This window comes from Carcharhinus amblyrhynchos, unplaced genomic scaffold (assembly GCF_965287045.1).
Source record: "Carcharhinus amblyrhynchos unplaced genomic scaffold, sCarAmb.v2.hapA chromosome_337, whole genome shotgun sequence".
NCBI classification, from domain to species: Eukaryota; Metazoa; Chordata; class Chondrichthyes; order Carcharhiniformes; family Carcharhinidae; genus Carcharhinus; species Carcharhinus amblyrhynchos.
In genome coordinates, this window is record NW_027650077.1 from 32449 (window position 1) to 59296 (window position 26848).

A 26848-nucleotide genomic window follows, 5' to 3' on the forward strand; every position below is an offset into this window, starting at 1 on the left:
AGGCGCCTCAGAAGCAGAGTAAAAGTGGAGACAGAGACATTGCAAAAGCGGAGCTTCGGCAAAGGGCGAAATCTTTTGCAAACTCTGAATTGCAGCGGCGGGGAATTTGTGCATTAGGAAAATTTCCGCAGACGCGGCGAGGGAGCGGTGCGGGAGGACCGCGTGGAAGGAAGATGCGGCGCTGAAGCGGAGAGGGCGGGGGGGGGAGCAAGGACCGGGACTTTCCCAACAGGAGAAATTTCTTTGCAAACTCTGAATTGCAGCGACGGGGAATTTATGCAAAGGAAATTTTCCCGCAAAGGCGGTGCGGGAGGACCGTGCGGGCGGAAGGTGCGGCGCTGAAGCGGGGGAGCAATAGTGAGACTTTGGCGAACGGGAATTTCTTTGCAAACTCTTAATTGCAGCGGCGGGGACTTTGTGCAAAAGAAATTAACCGCAAAGGGATCGGTGCGGGAAGAGCGGAATATGCTGCCTTGAACCGGGAGCAAGAAGGGGACTTGAGCAAAGGGGGAATTTCTTTGCAAACTCTGAATTGCAGAGACGGGGACTTTGTGCAAAAGAAATTTTCTGTGAAGGAGGCGAGGAAGCGGTGCGGGAGGACTGTGCAAGCGAAATTTGCTTCCTTGAACCGGGAGCAGGAACGGGACTTTGTCAAAGGGGCATTTATTTTTGCAAACTCTGAATTGCAGCGGCGGGGACTTTGTGCAAAAGAAATTTCTTGCAAAGGAGGCGAGTGAGCGGTGCGGGAGGACTGTGCAAGCGGAAGATGTTGTCTTGAACCGGGAGCAAGAAGGGGACTTGAGCAAACGGGGAATTTCTTTGCAAACTCTGAATTGCAGCGGCGGGGACTCTGTGCAAAAGAAATTTCCTGCAAAGGAGGCGAGGGAGCGGCGCGGGAGGCCGGGCGAAGATGCGGCGCTGAAGCCGGAGCCGCCGGAACCTTGGGGGCTGCAATGGCCGAGAGCGCGGCGGAGCGGGACGTGCGCAAGTGCGGGATCTTGCGCAAGTGGAAGGGGCTGCAGCGGCGGCTGTGCGTGCTGCGGGCGGGCGGCGGCGGCGGCGCCGGCGGTCGGGCGGGAAGCCCGCCGCGCCTGGAGCTCTACCCGGCCGAGCGGGGGCGGGGCTGGCTGGGCGCCGGGCCGCGGCGCGCGCTGCCGCCGCCGCGCCGCGCGCTGCCGCTGGGCGCGGGCACGAGCGTGAACAAGCGCGCCGACGCGCGCGGCCGCTTCCTCCTCTGTGTCTTCACCCCGAGCGAGAGCGTGTGCCTGGCGGCGGCGGGCGCGCAGGAGCAGGAGGAGTGGTACCAGGCCCTGAGGGAGGTCCTCCAGGGTAAACACCCTCCTCACACTCACTATCCCGACCCCTTCCCCCTCGACCCTCACTATCCCCATCCTCAAACTCACTGTCCCCATCCCCCTCACACTCACTATCCCCATCCTCCTCACACTCACTATCCCCATCCTCCTCACACTCACTATCCCCATCCTCCTCACACTCACTATCCCCATCCTCCTCACACTCACTATCCCCATCCTCCTCACACTCACTATCCCCATCCTCCTCACACTCACTATCCCGACCCTCCTCACACTCACTATCCCCATCCTCCTCACACTCACTATCTGGATCCTCCTCAACCCTCACTATCCCCATCCTCCTCACACTCACTATCCCCATCCTCCTCACACTCACTATCCCCATCCTCCTCACACTCACTATCCCCATCCTCCTCACACTCACTATCCCCATCCTTCATCAACCCTCACTATCCCCATCCCCCTCGACCCTCACTATCCCCATCCCCCTCGACCCTCACTATCCCTATCCTCCTCACACTCACTATCCCGACCCCTTCCCCCTCAACCCTCACTATCCCCATCCCCCTCACACTCACTATCCCCATCCCCCTCAACCCTCACTATCCCCATCCTCCTCACACTCACTATCCCCATCCTCCTCACACTCACTATCCCGACCCCTTCCTCCTCAACCCCCACTATCCCTATCCTCACACTCACTGTCCCCATCCTCCTCACACTCACTATCCCCATCCTCCTCACCCTCACTGTCCCCATCCTCCTCACCCTCACTGTCCCCATCCTCCTCACCCTCACTGTCCCCATCCTCCTCACCCTCACTGTCCCCATCCTCCTCACCCTCACTGTCCCCATCCTCCTCACACTCACTGTCCCCATCCTCCTCACACTCACTGTCCCCATCCTCCTCACACTCACTGTCCCCATCCTCCTCACACTCACTATCCCCATCCCCCTCGACCCTCACTATCCCCATCCTCCTCACACTCACTATCCCCATCCCCCTCAACCCTCACTATCCCCATCCTCCTCACACTCACTATCCCGACCCTCCTCGACCCTCACTATCCCCATCCTCCTCACACTCACTATCCCGACCCCTTCCCCCTCGACCCTCACTATCCCCACCCTCCTCACACTCACTATCCGGACCCTCCTCGACCCTCACTATCCCCATCCCCCTCAACCCTCACTGTCCCTATCCTCCTCACACTCACTATCCCGACCCCTTCCCCCTCGACCCTCACTATCCCCATCCCCCTCAACCCTCACTATCCCCATCCTCCTCACACTCACTATCCCGACCCCATCCCCCTCGACCCTCACTATCCCCATCCTCCTCAACCCTCACTATCCCTATCCTCCTCACACTCACTATCCCGACCCCTTCCCCCTCGACCCTCACTATCCCCATCCTCCTCGACCCTCACTATCCCCATCCTCCTCACACTCACTATCCCCATCCCCCTCAACCCTCACTATCCCCATCCCCCTCAACCCTCACTGTCCCCATCCCCCTCGACCCTCATTGTCCCTATCCTCCTCACACTCACTATCCCCATCCTTCATCAACCCTCACTATCCCCATCCCCCTCAACCCTCACTATCCCCATCCCCCTTAATCCTCACTATCCCCATCCTCACACTCACTATCCCCATCCTCTTCACACTCACTATCTGGACCCTCCTCAACCCTCACTATCCCCATCCTCCTCACACTCACTATCCCTATCCTCCTCACACTCACTATCCCTATCCTCCTCACACTCACTATCCCCATCCCCCTCAACCCTCACTGTCCCCATCCCCCTCGACCCTCACTGTCCCCATCCCCCTCGACCCTCACTGTCCCTATCCTCCTCACACTCACTATCCCCATCCTTCATCAACCCTCACTATCCCCATCCCCCTCAACCCTCACTATCCCCATCCCCCTTAACCCTCACTATCCCCATCCTCACACTCACTATCCCCATCCTCTTCACACTCACTATCTGGACCCTCCTCAACCCTCACTATCCCCATCCTCCTCACACTCACTATCCCCATCCTCCTCACACTCACTATCCCCATCCTCCTCACACTCACTATCCCCATCCCCCTCAACCCTCACTATCCCCATCCCCCTCAACCCTCACTATCCCCATCCCCCTCAACCCTCACTGCCCCTATCCTCACACTCGCTATCCGGACCCTCCTCAACCCTAACTATCCGGACCTACCTCAACCCTCACTATCCCCATCCTCCTCAACCCTCACTATCCCCATCCCCCTCAACCCTCACTGTCTCTATCCTCCTCACACTATCTGCACCCCCCTCAACCCTCACTATCCCCATCCTCCTCAACCCTCACTATCCCCATCCCCGTCAACCCTCACTATCCCCATCCTCCTCACACTCACTATCCCCATCCTCCTCACACTCACTATCCCCATCCTCCTCACACTCACTATCCCCATCCTCCTCACACTCACTATCCCCATCCTCCTCACACTCACTATCCTGACCCTCCTCGCACTCACTAGGCATCATCGCCCTCAACCCTCACTATCACGACCCCCCCTCAACCCTCACTATCCCGACCCTCCTCACACTCACTATCCCGACCCTCAACCCTCCTAACCCCCTCACTCCTAACCCCCTCATATTCCATCTCTATCAGGCTCTGAGGGAGGTCCTCCAGGGTAAACACCCTCCTCACACTCACTATCCGGACTCTCCTCAGCCCTCACTATCTGACTCTCCTCAAACCTCACTATCCCGACCCCTCACTCCTAGCCCCCTCATATTCCATCTCTATCAGGCTCTGAGGGAGGTCCTCCAGGGTAAACACCCTCCTCAACCCTCACTATCCGGACCCTCCTCAACCCTCACTATCCGGACCCTCCTCAACCCTCACTATCCGGACCCTCCTCAACCCTCACTATCCGGACCCTCCTCAACCCTCACTATCCGGACCCTCCTCAACCCTCACTATCCGGACCCTCCTCAACCCTCACTATCCGGACCCTCCTCAACCCTCACTATCCGGACCCTCCTCAACCCTCACTATCCAGACCCTCCTCAACCCTCACCATCCAGACCCTCCTCAACACTCAGTCTCCTGACCCCCTCACTCTCGACCCCCTCACTCTCGACCCCCTCAAAAACCTCAACTTCTTCACACTCCATCTCTATCAGGCTCTGAGGGAGGTCTTCCAGGGTAACCACCCTTGTCAATCACTCACGCTCACTCTCCCTACCCTCCTCAACCCTCACTATCCCAACCCCTCACTCCCAGCCCCCTCAAAAACCTCTTCACTCTCACACTCCATCTCTACCAGGATCTGAGGGAGGTCCTCCAGGGTAAACACCCTCAACCCTCTCACACTCACTCTCCCTACCCTCCTCAACCCTCACACTCACTCTCCCTACCCTAATCAACGCTCTCACACTCACTCTCCCTACCCTCCTAACCCCTCAATAACCGGACCCCTCTCAACCCCCTCAAAAATCTCAACATCTTCACACTCACACTCCACCCCTATCAGACTCTGAGGGAGGTGCCCCAGGGTAAAACCCTCCTCAACTCACTCACTCTCCCTAACCTCCTCCCCCCTCATATCCCGACCCTTCAACCCCTTCAGAAACCTCAACCACCCCACACTCTCACTCCATCAGCACCTCCATCAGTCTCTGAGGAGGTTCCTCTGGAGTAAAACCCTCCTCAACTCCATCACACTCACTCTACCTAACCTCCTCACCCCTCACTATCCCGACCCCTCCTCACCCTCAACCCCCTCAAAAACCTCAACTTCTTCACACTCACTCTCCACCGCTCACTCTCCACTGCTATCAGGCTCTGAGGGAAGTCCTCCAGGGTAAAACCCTCCTCGAGTTCTTCACACTCTCCTTCCCTACCCTCCTCACCCCTTACTATCTCTACCCTCCTCAGTCCTCACTATGCTGACCACTCACCCTCAAAAACCTCAACTGCCTCACCCTCACTATCCTCACATTCCACAACCCCTCAAACCACTCCAACCCTCAACCCCTCACCCTCAAAAGCCTCAAACCTAAACCTCCACACTACCCCATCCCCTCCCCCTCATGTACATCAACCCCTCTCACATTGGCTCCCTCAGGTACCAGGCTCTTGAGGGAGATGCTACACGGTATGGAGCCTCAGACCTTCACCTCCACCCTCCTGACCCTCAAACTCCACTGCCTCGCACTCCATCTCCACCCACTCCCTTCTCGTAACTAAAGTAACTCCCACCCGCACACTGCCTCCGCCTCCAACACCCTCATCCTTAATTTTACCCCCTCGCTCCGTGTGCCAAGCTCTGAATCAACTACTGTGCAACTCTCCTCCTCACTCCCTTCCCTCAGTCCCTCCCTCCTCGACTATCCTCAAGCTTGATCCATGTCCCCCCCCCCCCTTCACTCCATACAGTCTAACACTCGCTCCATCCTCTCTCCACCTCCATTCTCACACTGGTTCCATCCATTCTCTCCACCCCCTTCTCCTCCACTCTCTCATTCTCTCCATCCTCTGCTGCCCCCACCATTCCATTCTAAAATTTCCTCCATCTCTCAAACCCTACACAGCGGCGTTCCTCCGCTGTCACACCCCTTTGCCCCTCCGACCTGAGACTGTCACACTCCCTCTACCCTCTTCACCTCTTGTCTGCCCTCACTCCCTCTCTCTCTCTCCTCCACTCTCTCAGTCTGTCTCTCTTGACCTGGCCCGGGCCCTCACCCAGACCGGTGTACCTTGAACTAAGAGACTTTCACATTTTCCCCCCCCCATCTCCTCTACACTTAGTCACTGTCATTCTCCCCCTCCAGTCCCCCATGCCTTCGCCTCCCTGAAGTACAGCACCCTAACGACACCGCAACTCATTCATTTCTGACTTATGCTCTCACCTCCCCCGCAAAGAATGATCACACCTTCAGTACTCCCCCTCTCCTTCCCTCACTCCCCCCATCCCTCCGATCCTCCGCCTCCTCCCCCCCCCGATCCTGCTTTCTCTCCCTCCTCCTCCAGAGGTTATTGCACCTTTTGCCCCTCTCCTTGCCCTCCCCTCCGCTGCCTCCTCTCTTCCCCTCTCCTTCCCTCCTGCCGCCCTCCTTTGCTGCTTCTCTCTCTCCCTCTTTTCCGCAGTGTCTCTGCCCGATTTCTCACCCCTGTCTGATCCGACCCAGCTCTCCAGCTCTTCTTTTCGCCCCCTCTCCTCCTACATTCTCCCCTTTCTCCCCTCCCTACAGCACCCCCACCACCCCCCCCCCTCACCACCCCACTACCACCCCCCCATCCCCGGTGACATTCACCCTCCAATCCTCCCCCTTTTTCCATTCGCTCACTCCTTCTGGTCTCCCTCTCTCTCTGTGTCTCTCTCTCTCTCTGTGTCTCTGTGTGTGTGTGTGTGTCTCTGTGTGGGTGTGTCTCTCTCTGTGTATGTGTGTCTCTCTCTCTCTCTCTGTGTGTGTCTCTCTCTCTCTCTGTGTGTGTCTCTCTCCGTGTCTCTGTCTGTCTCTCTCCCTCTCCGTGTCTGTGTCTCCTCGAATGTTTTCCCTGCTCTTTCCCCTTCTAGAGCCCGACCCTTGTATTTATTTTTCCTGTTTACACCCTCTCTCCCCCACTACTTCTTTATTCTCTTGGCTATTGTATATTCATATTGTTGTGTCTATGTATGAAGTAATTATAGTTTGGGTTTTGTGTTTTGACAAAGAGAGTTAGATTGCAGTAGCAGGTGATTTTTAGAATATGTCTCTTGTACATTTGTTGAAAATGGTTGGGTGGTGCGGGGGAGAGAGGTTTGTAAATTAGGGAACCCATTTATCATTCTCATCTCTCGCTCTCGAAAGTCTTTTTTTAAAGCCTTTGTGGATCGGAATCTCTTAATTCGAAATTAGTAATTCATTCATTCATACTGTGGCACAGTGGTTAGCACTGCTGCCTCGCAGTGCCAAGGACCAAGGTTCGATTCCCGGCCTTGGGACCACCGTCTGCTGTGGAGTCTGCACGTTCTCCCCGTGTCTGCGTGGGTTTCCTTTGGGTGCTCCGGTTTCCTCCCACAGTCTGGAAGACGGTTAGGGCGCGTTGGCCGTGCTAAGTTCTCCCTCAGTGTTACCCGAACAGGGGCCAGAGTGTGGCCACTGGGGGATTTTCACAGTAACTTCATTGCAGTGTTAGTGTAAGCCTGCTTGTGACACTAATAAATAAACTTAAAAAAAGAACCTTGAAGTCAATTAACTCGATACACTTACGCTTTAATATTAAACCCATTGTTCCGACATCTTAGCAAAACGACTCTCATATATTCAGGTTATTACAACTCTAGCCGAACCATTCAAACCTTCTTGCACGCTATACAAAGCATACCATTCATAGGGTACATAGGGGAGAAGGATTTGATTTATTATTGTCATATGTATTGGGATACAGTGAAAAGTATTGTTTCTTGCGCGCTATACAAAGCATACCATTCATAGGGTACATAGGGGAGAAGGATTTGATTTATTATTGTCACATGTATTGGGAGACAGTGAAAAGTATTGTTTCTTGCACGCTATACAAAGCATACCATTCATAGGGTACATAGGGGAGAAGGATTTGATTTATTATTGACACATGTATTGGGATACAGTGAAAAGTATTGTTTCTTGCACGCTATACAAAGCATACCATTCATAGGGTACATAGGGGAGAAGGATTTGATTTATTATTGTCACATGTATTGGGATACAGTGAAAAGTATTGTTTCTTGCGCGCTATACAAAGCATACCATTCATAGGGTACATAGGGGAGAAGGATTTGATTTATTATTGTCACATGTATTGGGAGACAGTGAAAAGTATTGTTTCTTGCGCGCTATACAGACAAAGCATACCATTCATAGAGTACATAGGGGAGAAGGATTTGATTTATTATTGTCACATGTATTGGGAGACAGTGAAAAGTATTGTTTCTTGCGTGCTATACAGACAAAGCATACCATTCATAGAGTACATAGGGGAGAAGGATTTGATTTATTATTGTCACATGTATTGGGAGACAGTGAAAAGTATTGTTTCTTGCACACTATACAAAGCATACCATTCATAGAGTACATAGGGGAGAAGGATTTGATTTATTATTGTCACATGTATTGGGAGACAGTGAAAAGTATTGTTTCTTGCACACTATACAAAGCATACCATTCATAGAGTACATAGGGGAGAAGGATTTGATTTATTATTGTCACATGTATTGGGATACAGTGAAAAGTATTGTTCCTTGCGCGCTATACAGACAAAGCGTACTGTTCATAGCGAAGGAAAGGAGAGAGTGCAGAATGTGGTGTTACAGTCATAGCTAGGGTGTAGAGAAAGATCAACTTAGTACGTGGTAGGTCCATTCAAAAGTCTGACAGCAGCAGGGAAGAAGCTGTTCTTGAGTCGGTCAGTACGTGACCTCAGACTTTTGTATCTTTATCCTGATGGAAGAAGGTGGAAGAGAGAATGTCCGGGGTGTGTGGGGTGTCCTTGATTATGTTGGCTGCTTTTCCCCGAGGCAGTGGGAAGTGTAGACAGAGTCAATGGATGGGAGGCTGGTTTGTGTGATGGATTGGGCTACATTCACAACCCTTTTGTAGTTCCTTGCGGTCTTGGGCAGAGCAGGAGCCCGGACCAAGCTGTGATACAACCCAGAAAGAATGCTTTCTATGGGGCATCTGTAAAAGTTGGTGAGAGTCGGAGCGGACATGCCAAATTTCCTTAGTCTTCTGAGAAAGTAGAGGCGTTGGTGGGGCTTTCTTAACCATAGTGTCGGCATGGGGGGGACGTTGAGTACATGCTGGGTTTCTGCAGAGCAATCCAGACAGCCCCATTCATAGAACCCTACAGTGCAGAAAGAGGCCCTTCGGCCCATCGAGTCTGCACCGAATACAATCCCACCCAGGCCCTACCCCCATATTATACCCACTAATCCCGCTAACCTATTCCTCCCCGGACACTAAGGGGCAATTTCTTAGCACGGCCAATCAACCTAACCCGCACATCTTTGGACTGTGACTACTCTCCCCGCCCCCTGCCATTCCTGTATCCTGGGAACTTAATTTCTCTCGGAATGCCCATCCAATTCCCACTTGTTCGTCCCCTTCCACCACCCTCATGGGCAGTGAATTTACCCTTCGCTGGGTAAGGATCTTCACTCACATTCGCCCCCCCCCCCCCCCAACCACCTCCGTATCCCTTGTGCAAAATCTTACGTCCGTGTCTCCGAGTCCTGGTTACGCCCGAGAGAATGGAAGCGGCTTCTCTCTGTGACAGATTAGGAGAGTCCGCGTCCACCTCGATCGCATCTCCCTTCGATCTCCTTTACTCCCCAGGGAACCACCCCGGCTCCCCCAACTCGAATCTCGGAGCTGACGTTTCCCCCACCCATTGCTGGGGACCCCACCCTGGTAAATCTCCCTCCGCACCCCCCTTCGAGGATCCTCGCCTCCTTCCTGAAGTGTGGTCAGCGCAACAGTGGTTAGCACTGCTGCCTCACATTGCCAGGGACACGGGTTCGATTTCCGGCTTGGGTCACTGTGTGGAGTTTGCACATTCTCCCGATGTCTGTGTGGGTTTCCTCCACGTGCTCCGGTTTCCTCCCAGGATATGCAGGTTAGGTGGATTGGCCATGATAGATTGCCCCTTAGTGTCTAACGATGTGTAGGTTAGGTGGATTGACCATGCTAAATTGCCCCTTAGTGTCCAAAGATGTGTAGGTTAGGTGGATTGGCCATGCTAAATTGCCTCTTAGTGTCCAAAGATGTGTAGGTTTGGGGGATTGACTACGCTAAATTGCCCCTTAGTGTCCAAAGATGTGTAGGTTAGGGGGATTGGCCATGCTAAATTGCCCCTTAGTGTCCAAAGATGTGCGGGTTAGGTGGATTGGCCATGCTAAATTGCCCCTTAGTGTCCAAAGATGTGTAGGTTAGGTGGATTGGCCATGCTAAATTGCCTCTTAGTATCCAAAGATGTGTTGGTTAGATGGATTGGCCATGCTAAATTGCCCCTTAGTGTCCAAAGATGTGTAGGTTAGGTGGATTGGCCATGCTAAATTGCCTCTTAGTATCCAAAGATGTGTTGGTTAGATGGATTGGCCATGCTAAATTGCCTCTTAGTGCCCAAAGATGTGCAGGTTAGGTGGATTGGCCATGCTAAATTGCCCCTTAGTGCCCAAAGATGTGCAGGTTAGGTGGATTGGCCATGCTAAATTGTCCCTTAGTGTCCAAAGATGTGCAGGTTAGGTGGATTGGCCATGCTAAATTGCCCCTTAGTGCCCAAAGATGTGTAGGTTAGGTGGATTGGCCATGCTAAATTGTGCTGTGTCAGGGGGATTAGCAGGGTGAATATGTGAGGTTACAGGAATGGGGCCTGGGTGGGATTTCAGTTGGTGCAGGCGTGATGGGCTGAGTGGCCCCCTTCTGCCCTGTAATGATTCTACGAACTTATAAAATTCCGACAGGGTAGATTCAGAAAGAATGTTCCCGATGGTGGGAGAGTCCAGAACCAGGGGGGCTCATAGTTTGAGGATAAGGGGGTAAACCTTTTAGAACTGAGATGTTGAGAAATTTCTTCACCCAGAGGGTGGTGAATGTGTGGAATTCAGTACCACAGAAAGTAATTGAGGTCAAAACGTTGTGTGATTTCAAGAAGAAATCAGATATTGCTCTTGGGGCTAAAGGGATCGAGGGATATGTAACTGTCTAAACACTTCTTAAAAGACAAAATTGTACCGGCCTCTACGACTACCTCTGGCAGCTCGTTCCAGACACTCATCACCCTCTGTGTGAAAAAATTGTCCCCCTGGACCCTTTTGTAACTCTCCCCTCTCACCTTAAACCTCTGCCCTCTAGTTTTAGTCTCTCCTACCTTTGGGGAAAAGATATAGACTATCTAGCTGATCTGTGCCCCTCATTATTTTATAGACCTCTATAAGATCACCCCTCAGCCTCCTACACTCCAGAGGAAAAAAGTCCCAGTCTATCCAGCTTCTCCTTATAACTCAAACCATCAAATCCCGGTAGGGCCCTAGTAATTTTTTTCTGCACTCTTTCTAGTTTAATAATATCCTTTCTATAATAGGGTGACCAGAACTGTACACAGTATTCCAAGTGGCCTTATCTATGCCCCTCATTATTTTTATATACCCAGATCATTGTGATAAAATGATTAAAACTTTGAGACAGAGACCAACCTGAAGGAATCATAGAATCCCTACAGTGCAGGAGGAGGCCATTCGGCCCATCGAGCCTGCACCAGCGACAATCCCACCCAGGCCCTACCCCCTCATATTGTACCCACTAATCCCTCTAACCTATGCATCCCTGGACACTAAGGGACAATTTTCTTAGCACGGCCAATCAACCTAACCTGGACATCTTTGGACGAAACCAGAGTACCCGGAGGAAACCCACGCAGACACGAGGAGAATGTGCAAACTCCACACAGACAGTGACCCGAGCCGGGAGTCGAACCCGGGACCCTGGAGCTGTGAAGCAGCAGTGCTAACCCGCTGTGCTACCGTGCCACTCAGTTTTTCTCTGCATGGAAAAACGTACCCAGCACATCTCTCTTAAACTCCCCCCAACCCCACCTTGAACCTGTGTCCCCTGTAATTGACACTTCTGCCCTGGGGATAAATGCCTCTGACTCTCCATCCAGCCTCTCAGAATTTTGTCGACCTCTATCGGGTCTCCCCTCAGCCTCCGTCTTTCCAGTGACAACAATCCTAGTTTCTTCAAACTCTCCTCATAGCCAACACCCTCAAGACCAGGCAACACCCTGGTGAACCTTTGCACTCTCTCTTCCATGTCCTTCTGGTATGTGGCAACCAGAACTGCACCCAATACTCCAAATGTGGCCTAACCAAGTTTTATATTGCTGCAACATGATTTGCCAGTTCTTGCACTCAGTGTCCAGGCTGATGAGGGCAAGCGTGCTACGTGGGTGGCACGGTAGCACAGGGGGTTAGCACTGCTGCTTCACAGCTCCAGGGTCCAGGGTTCGATTCCTGGCTCTGGTCACTGTCTGTGTGGAGTTTGCACATTCTCCCTGTGTCTGCGTGGGTTTCCTCCAGGTGCTCAGGTTTCTCCCCACCGTCCAAAGATGTGCGGGTTAGGTTGATTGGCCAAGCTAAGAAATTGCCCCTTAGTGTCCAGGGATGCGTAGGCTAGAGGGATTAGTGGGTATGATATATGGGGGTAGGGCCTGGGTGGGATTGTGTTCGGTGCAGACTCGATGGGCTAAAGGGCCTCTTTCTGCATTGTAGGGATCTACGCTTCTTAATCACCTTGGACGCCTGTTTGCCATTTTTAAAGTACTGTGGACCTGCACGCCCAGATCCCTCTGTGTTAATGTTCCTCAGGGTTCTGCCGTTTATGGTATAAAATGTGTGTTGGCCTGGTATGTGTATGTGTACAGTTTTGGTCTCTTTAGTTGAGAAAGGATATACAGCCACAGGAGGAAGTGCAGAGGAGAGTCACCAGGTTGATTCCGGAGTTGAGAGGGTTGGCTTATGAGGAGAGACTGAGTAGACTGAGGCTATACTCATTGGAATTCGGAAGAATGAGGGGAGATCTTATGGAAACACATAAGATTACGAAGGGAATAGATAAGATAGAAGCAGGGAAGTTGTTTCCATTGGGCAGGTGAAACTAGAACTAGGGGGGGGCACAGCCTCAAAATAAGGGGGAGCAGACTTAGGACTGAGTTGAGGAGGAAATTCTTCACCCAAAGGGTTGTGAATCCCCTGCCCAGTTGAGGCTACCTCGTTGAATGTTTTTAAGGCAAAGATAAGTAGACTTTTGAACAGTAAAGGAATGCAGGGTTAGTGTGAGCAGGCGGGTGAGTGGAGCTGAGTCCACGAAGAGACCAGCCGTGATCTTATTGAACGGCGGAGCAGGCTCGAGGGGGCCCGGATGGCCCTACTCCTGCTCCGAGTTCGCGTGCTCCGGACCGGCCTGCTGTGTGTGCGTCCGCAGGGTTTGTGCTTCAGGGCTGACGCCCGAGGGAGTTTTGGTCTTCGGAAGTCAGCAAGACGTTCCAAAAGAGCTTGCAGAAGAGACCGTGCGGGCTTAGGAGACGTTGGAAGAGGGTTGAACACAGTTTGTTTCTGTGGCATGAAAAAACTGTGGGGCGACCCCTGATTACTGTCTGAAGGTTATGAAGAGGATTGGACAGGGGGGAGGTAAAGGAGTGGGTTTCACTTACCAGAGACCCCCGAATCAGGGACAGAAATAAAAAATATCCTCACTAATATCCACGATAAAATATCCCATACTCCGAAAGACGTACTGGTTAGATGCGTTGGCCGTGCTATGGGGAGGTAATGGCCTAGTGCTATTATCCAGAAACTATTAATCCAGAAACGCAGCTGATGTTCTGGGGGGACCCGGGTTCGACTCCCCGTCACGGCAGATGGTGGAATTTGAATTCAGTCTGAAACAAAATCTGGAATTGAGAATTGACCACGAAACCGTTGTCGGAAAATCCCACCTGGGTTCACTTTAGGGAGGGAAATCTGCCGTCCTTACCCCTGTCTGGCCTACACAGCCAATGTGGTTGACTCTCAACTGCCCCTCCAAGGGGCAATTAGGGATGGGCGACGAATGAATTTTTTAAAAAAAAAAGTGCCAAGGGCCCGGGTTCGATTCCCGGCCTTGGGTCACTGTCTGTGCGGAGACTGCACGTTCTCCCCGTGTCTGCGTGGGTTTCCTCCGGGTGCTCCGGTTTCCCTCCCACAGTCTGAAAGACGTGCTGGTTGGCCGTGCTAAATCCTCCCTCGAACAGGCGCCGGGCGTATGGCGACTGGGGGGGGGGGGGGGGCAGTTTTCACAGTAACCTCATTGCAGTGTTAATGTAAGCCTTACTTGTGACACCAATAAATAAGCTTAAAACTCGTTCCCTGCCTCTGCTTCTCCTGGGCCTGACAATCTGAACGTCCTCCTGGTCTGGCCTCCCATGTTCTGCTCTCTGTGAACTTTAAAGCTAACCCAAACCTTGCGCTACATTGCACCAAGTCCCTCCCGCCCCACCTCCCCCCCCATACGCGGAGACCTACGCGGTCAGGCCGCGCTTCCATTTTAATTAAAACTCCCCATCCTTGTCCTCAGATCCCTCCGTGGCCTCGGCCTCTCCCCATCTCTGTAATCTCCATCTCCACGACCCCACCAGATCTCAGCACTCCTCCAATTTCCAGCGTCTCCCAGATTCCCAGTTCTCCGCCATTGGTGGCAGTGCCTTCAGCCGGGGCCCTGAGCTGCTCCTCCGTCTGGATTTCCTCCCTCCAGACCCGTTTTACCCCCAGCTGGTTGGCCCGAATGGTTCCTTCAGTGGCTCTGTCTTGTTCCTTTTCATAACGTTCCTGTCTAGTGCTTCTCCATTCAGTTAAAAGGAGCTGTTGAAATGAATCCAATGGGGAATTTGGGAAAAATCTCTTGGGGAGTGAGGGAGAATGTGGGACTCGCTCCCACGGGGGGAGTGGGGGAGAATGTGGGACTCGCTCCCATGGGGGGAGTGGGGGAGAATGTGGGACTCGCTCCCACGGGGGGAGTGGGGGAGAATGTGGGACTCGCTCCCACGGGGGGAGTGGGGGAGAATGTGGGACTCGCTCCCACGAGGGGAGTGGGGGAGAATGTGGGACTCGCTCCCACAGGGGAATGTTTGAGGTTAACAGAAGAGTCATTATGAGGGGGAAGCTGGATAAACGTGAGTTAGAAAGAAATAAAGGCTTTGATATGAGAGATTTAGAGACGAGAAAAATGAAGTATCCTCAGTTGGATCATAGCCTGGTTGGACTGATGGGCAGGAGCAAGCCAAAAGAAGCCTTATTTGATTTATTATTGTCACATCTATTGGGATACAGTGAAAAGTATTGTTTCTTGCGCGCTACACAGACAAAGCATACTGTTCATAGAGTACATAAGGGAGAAGGATTTGATTTGGTTTATTATTGTCACATGTATTGGGATACAGTGAAAAGTATTGCTTCTTGCGCGCTACACAGACAAAGCATACTGTTCATAGAGAAGGAAAGAAGAGGGTGCAGAATGTGGTGTTACAGTCATAGCTAGGGTGTAGAGAAAGATCAACTTAACGTAAGATAGGTGCTAAATCCTGGTTCATTTTACCCAGGCCACAAACCCCTGATTCCAGATTTCATTGTGTGTTTTTTTCTTTCTGAAATTAGTGAAACGTTGAGTCTGGTGATTGATCTTGCCGGCAGTACAGTCTGCTGATTGATCCAGTCTCAGTGCACAGTACGAGCTGCCTATTGACTGGTGCCTGCTTGGTTCTGTCCTTGTTAGCGTCTCCATGCCAACCCGGCTGCATTCAGACTGCAAATTGCATAAGCTGTCTGCCCACCAGCAGCCCAATATGAGAGACAGTGCAGAGAGAGCTTTACTCTGTATCTAACCCCGTGCTGTACCTGTCCTGGGAGTGTTTGATGGGGGAGAGCAGTGTAGAGGGAGCTTTACTCTGTATCTAACCCCGTGCTGTACCTGTCCTGGGAGTGTTTGATGGGGGGACAGTGTAGAGGGAGCTTTACTCTGTATCTAACCCCGTGCTGTACCTGTCCTGGGAGTGTTTGATGGGGGGACAGTGTAGAGGGAGCTTCACTCTGTATCTAACCCCGTGCTGTACCTGTCCTGGGAGTGTTTGATGGGGGGACAGTGTAGAGGGAGCTTTACTCTGTATCTAACCCCATGCTGTACCTGTCCTGGGAGTGTTTGATGGGGGGACAGTGTAGAGGGAGCTTTACTCTGTATCTAACCCCGTGCTGTACCTGTCCTGGGAGTGTTTGATGGGGGGACAGTGTAGAGGGAGCTTTACTCTGTATCTAACCCCGTGCTGTACCTGTCCTGGGAGTGTTTGATGGGGGACAGTGCAGAGGGAGCTTTACTCTATATCTAACCCCGTGCTGTACCTGTCCTGGGAATGTTTGATGGGGGGGACAGTGTAGAGGGAGCTTTACTCTGTATCTAACCCTGTGCTGTACCTGTCCTGGGAGTGTTTGATGGGGGACAGTGTAGAGGGAGCTTTACTCTGTATCTAATCCCGTGCTGTACCTGTCCTGGGAGTGTTTGATGGGGGACAATTCAGACAGCCAATTCTATCTTTCCCCCAAGCTGCCTCCAGCAGGAGGGAGGGAACTTGGTTTTGCGAATGATTGGGGGTAGGCCTGCTGGGTTGTGAGAGGGGGAGGAGGTGAAGGATTGAAGTGGAACCTGGTGTGCATTTCTGATGAAGCACTTCATCTGTCTTGTAGCCTGTAATCCAAGAGCCACAGTGTCAACCTGCACACACGAATACAGAGAGCTTTATGAGCCCATCACCTGAACAGAATGAAAGACCCAAGTAATATGCAACTGTGGGGAGTTACCACTCAGCTGCTATCATAGAGTAGGGGATAGGATATAACCCTTAAGAAGGAAAAAAATTAACATGGCCCACAGAAGCAATTAGGATGAAAAATTATTGGCGTGGTGTACAATATTTATTGCTGATTGAAATATTTCCAAACTCATCTGAAAGAGTGAGACCGGGTCAAACTATCATGGTCTTTTTCTTATCATTATTCCTGGTTGTGCCTCAGATGCAAGTATGAGTTGCAAGGTTAATTTATCTTTCCTGGCTGTGGGACAAGTGTTCATAGATCATAGAATCATAAAACCCTGCAGTGCAGAAAGAGTCTGCGCCGACCGCAATCCCAGCCAGGCCCTACCCCCCTATCCCTACACAGCTACCCGCTAATCTCTCTGACCTACGCAGCTCAGGACACTAAGGGGCAATTCTAGCACGGCCAATCTACCTAACCGGCACGTCTTTCGGACTGCGGGAGCAAACCGGAGCACCCGGACGAAACCCACGCAGACACGGGGAGAATGTGCAAACTCCACACAGACAGTGACCCCGAGCCGGGAATCGAACCCGGGTCCCTGGAGCTGTGAAGCAGCAGTGCTAACCCACTGTGCTACCGTGCCCCCTGTTCTGCAGGGCCCCAAGTTTTACAAAGTTAATTCATTACTGTCACAAGTCAGCTTGCATTAACACTGCAATGAAATCACTGTGAAAATCCCTTAGTCACCACTCTCCGGCGCCTGTTCGGGTGACACTGAGGGAGAATTTAGCACGGCCAATGCACCCTAACCAGCACATCTTTCGGACTGTGGGAAGAAACTGGAGGAAACCCACGCAGACCTGGGGACAATGTGCAGACTGTGCATTGATATGTTTTAAAGTTTTATCTATCGGTGTCACAAGTAAGGCCGACATTAACGCTGCAATGAAGCCACTGTGAAAATCCCTTAGTCACCACTCTCCGGTGCCTGTTCGGGTAACACTGAGGGAGAATTTAGCCTGGCCAACGCACCCCTAACCAGCACGCTGTGGGAGGAAACTGGAGCACACAGAGGAAACCCACGCAGACATGGGGAGAATGTGCAGACACCCCACACACACACACACACACACACAGAGACAAACTGGGAATCAAACTCGGGTTCCTGGCGCTGTGAGGCAGCAGTGCTAACCCACTGCGCCGCCCATGATACTCGAGTGGTGATAATGTGAAGCTTGTACGCTGCCCTGTGTGTATGTCTGTCTGGGCGAGGTGAACGAGAACAATACTTGGAATGAGTGATCTGGAGAATGGTGTGCTGCCGGGTCACAGTCGCTCCACAAAGGTGAACGTGAAATGTGATAGAGGCACTCAAAATCATGAGGGGATTCGAGTTCTTGCAACTTAAAGGGCATGGTATACAGGTACAGGAGTGACTTCGGAAAAGGAATAGGGCAGCACAGTGGCTAGCACTGCTGCCTCACAGCGCCAGGGACCCGGGTTCGATTCCCGGCTCGGGGCACTGTCTGTGTGGAGTTTGCATGTTCTCCCCGTGTCTGCGTGGGTTTCCTCCGGATTCCTCCCACACTCCAAAAATGTGTAGGTTAAGGTGGATTGGCCATGCTAAAATTGCCCCTTAGTGTCAGGCGGATTTAGCAGAGTGAATGCGTTGGATTACGGGAATAGGGCCTGAGTGGGATTGCTGTTGGCGCAGGCTCGATGGGCCAAGTGGTTAGGTGGATTGGCCATGCTAAATTGCTCCTTAGTGTCACAGGTTCAATTCCCCGCTTGGTTCACTGTCAGTACGGAGTCTGCGTGGTAACCCTGCGTCTGTGTGGGTTTCCTCCAGCTGCTCCGGTTTCCTCCCACAGTCCAAAGATATGCAGGTTAGGTGGATTAGTGATGCTAAATTGCCCCATTGTGTCCAAAGATGTGTTGGTTAGATGGATTGGCCATGCTAAATTGCCCCTTAATAATCAAAGATGTGTAGGTTAGGTGGATTGGTCACGCTAAATTGCCCCTTAGTGTCCAAAGATGTGTAGGTTAGGTGGATTGGCCATGCTATAATGCCTCTTAGTGTCCAAAGATGTGTAGGTTAGATGGATTGGCCATGCTAAATTGCCCCTTAGTGTCCAAAGATGTGCAGGTTAGGTGGATTGGCCATGCTATAATGCCTCTTAGTGTCCAAAGATGTGTAGGTTAGATGGATTGGCCATGCTAAATTGCCCCTTAGTGTCCAAAGATGTGCAGGTTAGGTGGATTGGCCATGCTATAATGCCTCTTAGTGTCCAAAGATGTGCAGGTTAGGTGGATTGGCCATGCTAAATTGTCCCTTAGTGTCCAAAGATGTGCAGGTTAGGTGGATTGGCCATGCTATAATGCCTCTTAGTGTCCAAAGATGTGCAGGTTAGGTGGATTGGCCATGCTAAATTGCCCCTTAGTGTCCAAAGATGTGCAGGTTAGGTGGATTGGCCATGCTATAATGCCTCTTAGTGTCCAAAGATGTGCAGGTTAGGTGGATTGGCCATGCTAAATTGCCCCTTAGTGTCCAAAGATGTGCAGGTTAGGTGGATTGGCCATGCTATAATGCCTCTTAGTGTCCAAAGATGTGCAGGTTAGGTGGATTGGCCAGACTAAGTTGCCCCTTAGTGTCCAAAGATGTGTAGGTTAGATGGATTGGCCATGCTAAAATGCCTCTTAGTGTCCAAAGATCTGCCGGTTAGATGGATTGGCCATGCTAAGTTGCCTCTTAGTGTCCAAAGATGTGTAGGTTAGATGGATTGCCCATGCTAAATGTGCAGAGTTACCGGGATAGGGTTGGTTGGGCTTGGGTAAGATGCTCTTTTAGAGAGTCAGTGCAGGCTCGATGGGCTGAATGTTGAGCTCCTGCCCTTATGGGGCTTCTAATACTCTGTAAAAATGGTTGAGGCGAACACAGGGAGAGAGGAAATTAGCAGCGTGACGGAGGAAATGAGACATGCCCCGTAGGGAGAGTTAGTCCGAAGGCACAGTGAGGCCCCGCACGGGTCAGCACTCAAGCTCTCACCAATCAATAGTTCACCAACAAGGTGCACAAATAAATCTACTGAGTGAGTCAACAGTTGGAGCAGCGGCCAGAAGCTTGTACAAATTGGGAGTTAGTCTCCTGCACTTAGACCTTTGATGTTCACGTACAACACAGCAAACTGGCTGCCTTTCCATCAGTGCGACTTTTCAAAGGGAACTGTCGATCCCAGGAGGGAAAAGAGAAGGGTGTGTGTGTGTGTGTGTGTGTGTGTCCAAGAACCAGGACAGGCACTTCATAGAATCCCTACAGTGCAGAAGGAGGCCATTTGGCCCATCAAGTCTGCCCACAATCCCACCGAGGCCCTACTCCTGTAACCCCTCTTCTCACAAATCCCCCTGACACTAAGGGTCAATTTAGAATGGCCGGTCCACCCAACCTGCACATCTTTGGACACTAAGGGGCAATTTAGCATGGCCAATCATTGAACCTGCACATCTTTGGACACTAAGGGGCAATTTAGCATGGCCAATCCACCTAACCTCATCTTTGGACACTAAGGGGCAATTTAGCATGGCCAATCCACCTAACCTACACATCTTTGGACAAAAAGGGGCAATTCAGCATGGCCAATCCACCTAACCTACACATCTTTGGACACTAAGGGGCAATTTAGCATGGCCAATCCACCTAACCTACACATCTTTGGACACTAAGGGGCAATTCAGCATGGCCAATCATCGAACCTGCACATCTTTGGACACTAAGAGGCAATTTAGCATGGCCAATCCACCTAACCTCATCTTTGGACACTAAGGGGCAATTTAGCATGGCCAATCCACCTAACCTCATCTTTGGACACTAAGGGGCAATTTAGCATGGCCAATCCACCTAACCTACACATCTTTGGACACTAAGGGGCAATTTAGCATGGCCAATCCACCTAACCCACATATCTTTGGACACTAAGGTGCAATTTAGCATGGCCAATCCACCTAACCTGCACATCTTTGGACACCAAAGGGCAATTTAGCGTGGCCAATCCATATCTTTAGACTGTGGGAGAAAACCGGAGCATCCAGAGGAAACTTATGCAGACGTGGGAGTGGGGGGGGGGTGGTCAGTGAATGTGCAAACTCCACACAGACAGTGAACCCAAGGCCGGAATTGAACCCGGGTCCCTGGCCCTGCGAGGCAGCAGTGCCAACCCACTGTGCCGCCTTAGCGGTAGTAGGTTTTGACGGGTTTAGTTGTGTTAAATTGGGGAAGGGTGGGGGGGGAGAGATATTCCCAGCGGTCAGTCAGAATCTAAAGGGGCGTCGATTTCACCATCGCCGGAGGAACATTGGTCATTCTGATCCTTCTCTCTCTCTCTCTCTCTCTCCCCCCCACCCTCACCCCCCTCTTTCCACTGTAGGCAAATCCCAAGTGGAGAACGGAGAGCCCGGTTACAACGCGGCGCCCGGCCCGCCCTACAAGGAGGTCTGGCAGGTTAACCTCCGCCCGCGGGGCCTGGGCCAGTCGCGGAACATGAGCGGCGTCTACCGGCTGTGCCTGACGGACAAGACGGTCAGCCTGGTGAAGCCCGGCGCGGAGGCCGGGGAGGCCGTTACGCTGCAGCTGATGAACGTCCGCCGCTGCGGGCACTCGGAGAGCTTCTTCTTCGTGGAGGTGGGCCGCTCGGCCGTCACCGGGCCCGGCGAGCTCTGGATGCAGGTGGACGACCCGGCGGTGGCCCAGCACATGCACGAGACCATCCTGGAGGCCATGAAGGCGCTGAGCGAGGAGTTCCGCCTGCGGGGCAAGGGCCAGCCGACCAGCTCCAACCCCATCTCCGCGCCGGCCCGCTGCCAGCACCCGCCGCCCAGGAGGGGCGGCGCCGGCTCCCCGGCCCAGCGCTGCGGCCTGGCCCGGGCCCGGAGCGCCGACGAGGCGCCCCCCAGCCCCTCCCCCGGGCGCCCCCCTCCTCCTCCTCCTCCTCCTCCTCCTCCTCCTCCCCCCCCGCCCCGCCAGGGCCCACCCAGGTTGACCCCCCACCCCGCCTGCCGCCGCTCCCCCTGCGGCCGGGCCTCCTCCTCCTCCTCCTCCTCCTCCTCCTCCTCCTCATCCTCCTCCCCGCCTCCCCCGCCTTCCCCCTCGCCCCCCCTCTCCTCCTCCAACGACGAGGAGGAGGATGGGGGGGAGGAGCACGGCTCCCGCGGCCGCTTCCCGCCGCCCCCGGGGAGGCCCCAGCCCGACTACGTCGCCATGGGGGCCCCGCCCCGGGGCCAGGAGGCGGAGGGGCCAGGCCCGGGCCGGCTGGGCGAGGGGGCAGGGCCGCGGGGCGGGGGGGCCGACGGCGGCTACGTGGCCATGCTGCCGGGGGGGGCGGGGGCGGCGGGCCGGGCCTCGGGGGACGACTACGTGGCCATGACCCCCCGGGCCCCTCGGCCGACGGGGGGTCCGCAGGCCTGCGGGGGCGGGGGCGGGGGCGGGAGCTACATGCTCATGTCCCCCGGCGGCAGCTCGCCGGGGGGCGGCAGCGACTACATGAACATGTCGCCCGCCGGCCGCTCGGCCTCGAGCACGCCCCCCGCCAGCCGGGAAGCCCGCCCCGGCCTACGCCGGGGGGGCGAAGCCCAGCCGGCCGACTCCCACTGCTACCGCTCCCTGCCCCGCTCCTACAAGCAGCCGGCCTCCATTCCCTGCTCCGGCCAGGCCCTCCACCCCCCCCCTCCTCCTCCGCCGCCCTCCTCCTCCTCCTCCAGCAGCGACAGCCTGGGGGATAACACCCAGAGCGGCCCGGCCCCCCCTCCCCCCGAGGCGGGCCCCCCCCCGGCCGCCCGGAGCCCCTCCGGACCGGGCGGGTGGTGCCGGCAGGCGGCGGCGGCGGGCCTGCGCCTGGACGTGGCCAGGGCCAGGGCCAGGGCCAGCACCCTGCCCCGGAGGAGGGAGAACCCCCCCCAGCCCCCGCCGCCGCAGCCCCCCCCCACCCCACCCCCCGGGGAGCCGCACAGCCCCGGGGAGTACGTCAGCATCGAGTTCCGGTGCCGGGCCCCGGCCGGGCCCGCCCCCGAGTACGCCAACCTGGCCTTCGCGCCGGCCTCCGGGCCCCGCCGGGGGCCTCCCGGCAGCCCCCTCCCCGCCGAGACCGCCGCCCTCCCGGGCCTGGGCCTGGGCCTGGTCCCGGCCTCCTCCACCTCCTCCTCCTCCTCCCCCCCCACCACCACCACCACCACCACCGGGGAGGGTCCGGGCGGCCCGGGGGGGCGGCGGCGCCACCGCTCCGAGACCTTCCTGACCCCGCCGTCCGGGGCCCCCACCGCCGCCCCCACCGCCGGCCCCTCGGCCCCCCGTGCGGGGGGGCGCCGCGCCTCCGCCTCCCTGGAGGGCGGCGGGCGGAAGGGCGGGAGCGGCAGCGGAGGGGAGGGGCCGGGCGCCGGGATATCGCGGCACATGTCCGCCGGCTTTGAGGACGGCCTGAACTACATTGACCTGGACCTGAGCGCGGACAGCAGCGGCGCGGACCCTTCGGCCCCCCAGACCAGACTGTACGCCGCCCTGAACACTTACGCCAGCATTGACTTCCACAAATCCGAGGAATTAAGGAGCCACAGAGAAGGTGAGTGTATCCTAACACCCTAATCTCATTCGGGTGGGACGGCGCAGCGGGTTGGCATAATTGGGTAGAACGTAGAACATTTCAGCGCGGTACAGGCCCTTCAGCCCTCGATGTTGCGCCGACCGGCGGAACCAATCTAATGACCCTCTAACCTCAACTATTCCAGTGTTATCCATGTGCCTATCCACCGACCGTTTGAACGCCCGTAAAGTTGGCGAGTCCGCCACTGCTGCAGGCAGGGCCCTTACCACCCTCTGAGTAAGGAACCTACCTCTGACATCCGTCCTGTAACTACCACCCCCTCAATTTAAAGCTACGTCCCCTCGGGTAGGACGGCGCAGCGGGTTCGCAATGCTGCCCTCGCGGTGCCGGGGGAGGGGTGGGGGGATCCCCCCCCGGGGTTCGATTCCCAGCCTCGGGTCGCCGTCTGTGCGGGGAGACTGCACCTTCCCCCCGTGCCTGCGCGGGTTTCCTCTGGGCGCTCCGCTTTCTCCTTGAAACCGCACGACGTTTTTTTTGGCCTCCGCTCCCTCCTGTGGGGGCGAATTCACCACCCTCCGGGTGAAGAAATTTCTCCTCGCCTCAGTCCTGAAAGGTTTACCCCTTATCCTCTGCGTGGGGGTTTCCTCCGGGTGCTCCGGTTTCCCCCCAAAGACGTGCTGGTTAGGGTGCATCGGCCGTGCTAAATTCTCCCTCAGTGTTACCCCAACAGGCGCCGGAGTGTGGCGAACAGGGGATTTTCACGGTAACTTCATTGCAGTGTTAACGTCAGCCGACTTGTGACACTCGTAAACAAACTTTATAGGATTTGGACCCTGTAACTTGTGAATAATAAGTAAACTTTAGTTTGTGAAGTTTATTTAATAGTGTCACAAGTAAGGCTCACATTAACACTGCGATGGAGTTACTGTGAAAATCCCCTGGTGGCCACACTCCGGCGCCTGTTCGGGTAACACTGAGGGAGAATTTAGCACGGCCAACGCGCCCTAACCTAATGCCAACGCGAGGGGACGTAGCTTTAAATTGAGGGGTGGTAATTATAGGACGGATGTCAGAGGTAGGTTGTTTACTCAGAGGGTAGTAAGGGTGTGGAATGCCCTGCCTGCAGCGGTTGTGGACTCGCCAACTTTAAGGGCGTTCAAATGGTCAGTGGATAGGCATATGGATAACATTGGAATAGTTCAGGTTCGAGGGTCATTACGTTGGTTCCATTGGTTGGCGCAACATCGAGGGCCGAAGGGCCTGCACTGCGCTGGAATGTTCTACGTTCTAACCCGCACGTCTTTCGGACCGTGGGAGGAAACCCGAGCACCCGGGGGAAACCCGGGCAGACACGGGGAGAACGTGCAGACTCCGCGCAGACGGTGACCCCCGAGCCGGGAATCGAACCCGGGTGCCTGGCGCTGTGACGCAGCAGTGCTAACCCGCTGTGCCACCCACTGTCGTGCGCAGAGTCCAGTTTTGGACTCCTTATTTCGGGTAGGGTGTGGTGGCAGCTCAGAGAAGGTTCGCCAGATTGATTCCGGGGATGGGAAGGTTGAGGAGAGATTAAACAGTTTGGGGCTCGTACTCGCTGGAGGATAGAAACTAGAAGCAGGAGGAGGCCATTTGGCCCTTCGAGCCCGCTCCACCATTCATTATGATCACGACTGGTCATCAAATTCAATATCCTGATCCCCACCTTCCCCCCACCCCAATATCCCTCTCTCCCTTTAGCCCCAAGAGCTGTATCTAATTTCTTCTCAAAATCACACAACGTTTTGGCCTCAGCTACTTTCTGTGGGAGTGAATTCCACACATTCCCCACCCTCTGGGTGAAGTAATTTCTCCTCACCCCAGTTCTAAAAGGTTTGCCCCCTTATCCTCAAACTCTGACCCCCTAGTTCTGGACTGCCCCCACCATCGGGAACATTCTTTCTGAATCTACCCCTGTCTAACCCCGTTAGAATTTTATAAGTTTCTGCGAGATCCCCCCTTCTCACTCTTCTAAACTCCAGTGAATATAATCCTAACCGACTTAGTCTCTCCTCATATGACAGACCCAGGAATCAGCCTGGTAAACCCTCGCTGTACTCCCTCTATTAGCAATAACATCCTTCCTCAGATAAGGAGACCAAAACTGCACACAATACTCCAGGTGTGGCCTCACCAATGCTCTGTATAATTGCAGCAAACGCAGGCCCGTCTTTTAGCCAAGGGGTTGGAGTTCACCTGCCTGTCCATTAAGGCCAGAGGCTGGATTGGCGAGAAGGTGTTGAAATGGGCACACTTTGAAACCAGCTGGGGCACAGCCATTGGAGGGAAGTGCTTCTCGGTCACCATGTTAGTTGCTGCCCCCTGCTCCTAGAGGTAGACCGTCTGTGTGCAGCGATCCAAAATGTCCACAGCTAGGGGGAGAGATAATTGGCCTCATCAAACCCTGCTGTAAGCAATTGAAATTGATTTCAGGCACGTGGAATCTTGTTAACCTCCACTGACTGTATTTTTGCTGGGGTGATGATCTCGCAGGAGGTGATTTTATTTTATTTAATATTGTTTCAGTCTGAGTTGTGTGTGCTGCAGTTTGTAGATACTTTTTATATAGGCTCTGTAGTCTGTTCTGTAGTACGGTATTTAAATAGACTCTGTAGACAGTTCTGTAGTATGCTATGTAAGTAGACTCTGTATTCTGTTCTGTAGTACGGTATTTAAATAGACTCTGTAGACTGTTCTGTAGTACGGTATTTAAATAGACTCTGTAGACTGTTCTGTAGTACAGTATTTAAATAGACTCTGTATTCTGTTCTGTAGTACGCGATTTAAATAGACTCTGTAGACTGTCCTGTAGTACGCGGTTTAAATAGACTCTGTAGACTGTCCTGTAGTACGCGGTTTAAATAGACTCTGTAGACTGTCCTGTAGTACGCGATTTAAATAGACTCTATAGACTGTTCGATAGTGCGCTATTTAAATAGACGTAGACTGTTCTATAGTATGGTATTTAAATAGACTGGTAGTATGCTTTTTAAATAGACTCTGGAGACTGTTCAGTGGTGCGCTATTTAAAGAGACTCCGTAGTGCACTATTTAAATACTCTGTAGACTGTTTTGTAGTATGGTATTTAAATAGACTCTGTAGACTGTCTGCTGTTGGGCGAGTGTGAAATCCACTTCTTGCTGTGAGTCCTGCTTAAGTTCTTGCCGTCATCACTCATAAATCCAAGAAAAGCTAGAGTGTCAGAGACTGTGCCGACACACCAGAGGTCAGAGGAACCAGCTATGAGTGGCTGGCTTCCATGAGTGACTTTCTGAGGTTCGCGCATTCGATAGAAGAATGAGAGGTGATTGCATTTAAAAAAAAAATCATGTAAGGTTGACAGTGAATGAGGGTGGCATGTTTTCCCCCCTGGGGCTGATGACAACGAGGAGCCACAGTTTTAAGAATAAAATAGTCGTTTGGTAATATCAAACTTGGAGCAATGCTTGAGGAGGGGGAACAAAAAATAAAGTTTTTTTTTGTCGAACCTTTGTCCCTGCATTCATCAGGACGTTTTGCAAGAATACAATGCCGGGGGAAACCAACAAATT

General features: G+C 53.6%; 1 protein-coding gene across 1 annotated transcript; it reads left to right on the forward strand.

Annotated features, from left to right (window-relative positions):
- Positions 1-205: 205 nt before the first annotated feature.
- Positions 206-25628, forward strand: LOC145339195 (uncharacterized). Its single transcript, XM_080183579.1, has 6 exons — positions 206-1329; positions 21098-21594; positions 21847-22581; positions 22669-22842; positions 22909-23281; positions 25474-25628. The coding sequence occupies exons 1-6, from the start codon at positions 954-956 to the stop codon at positions 25626-25628; spliced, it is 2310 nt and encodes a 769-aa protein (XP_080039705.1). The 5' UTR covers positions 206-953.
- Positions 25629-26848: the final 1220 nt, after the last annotated feature.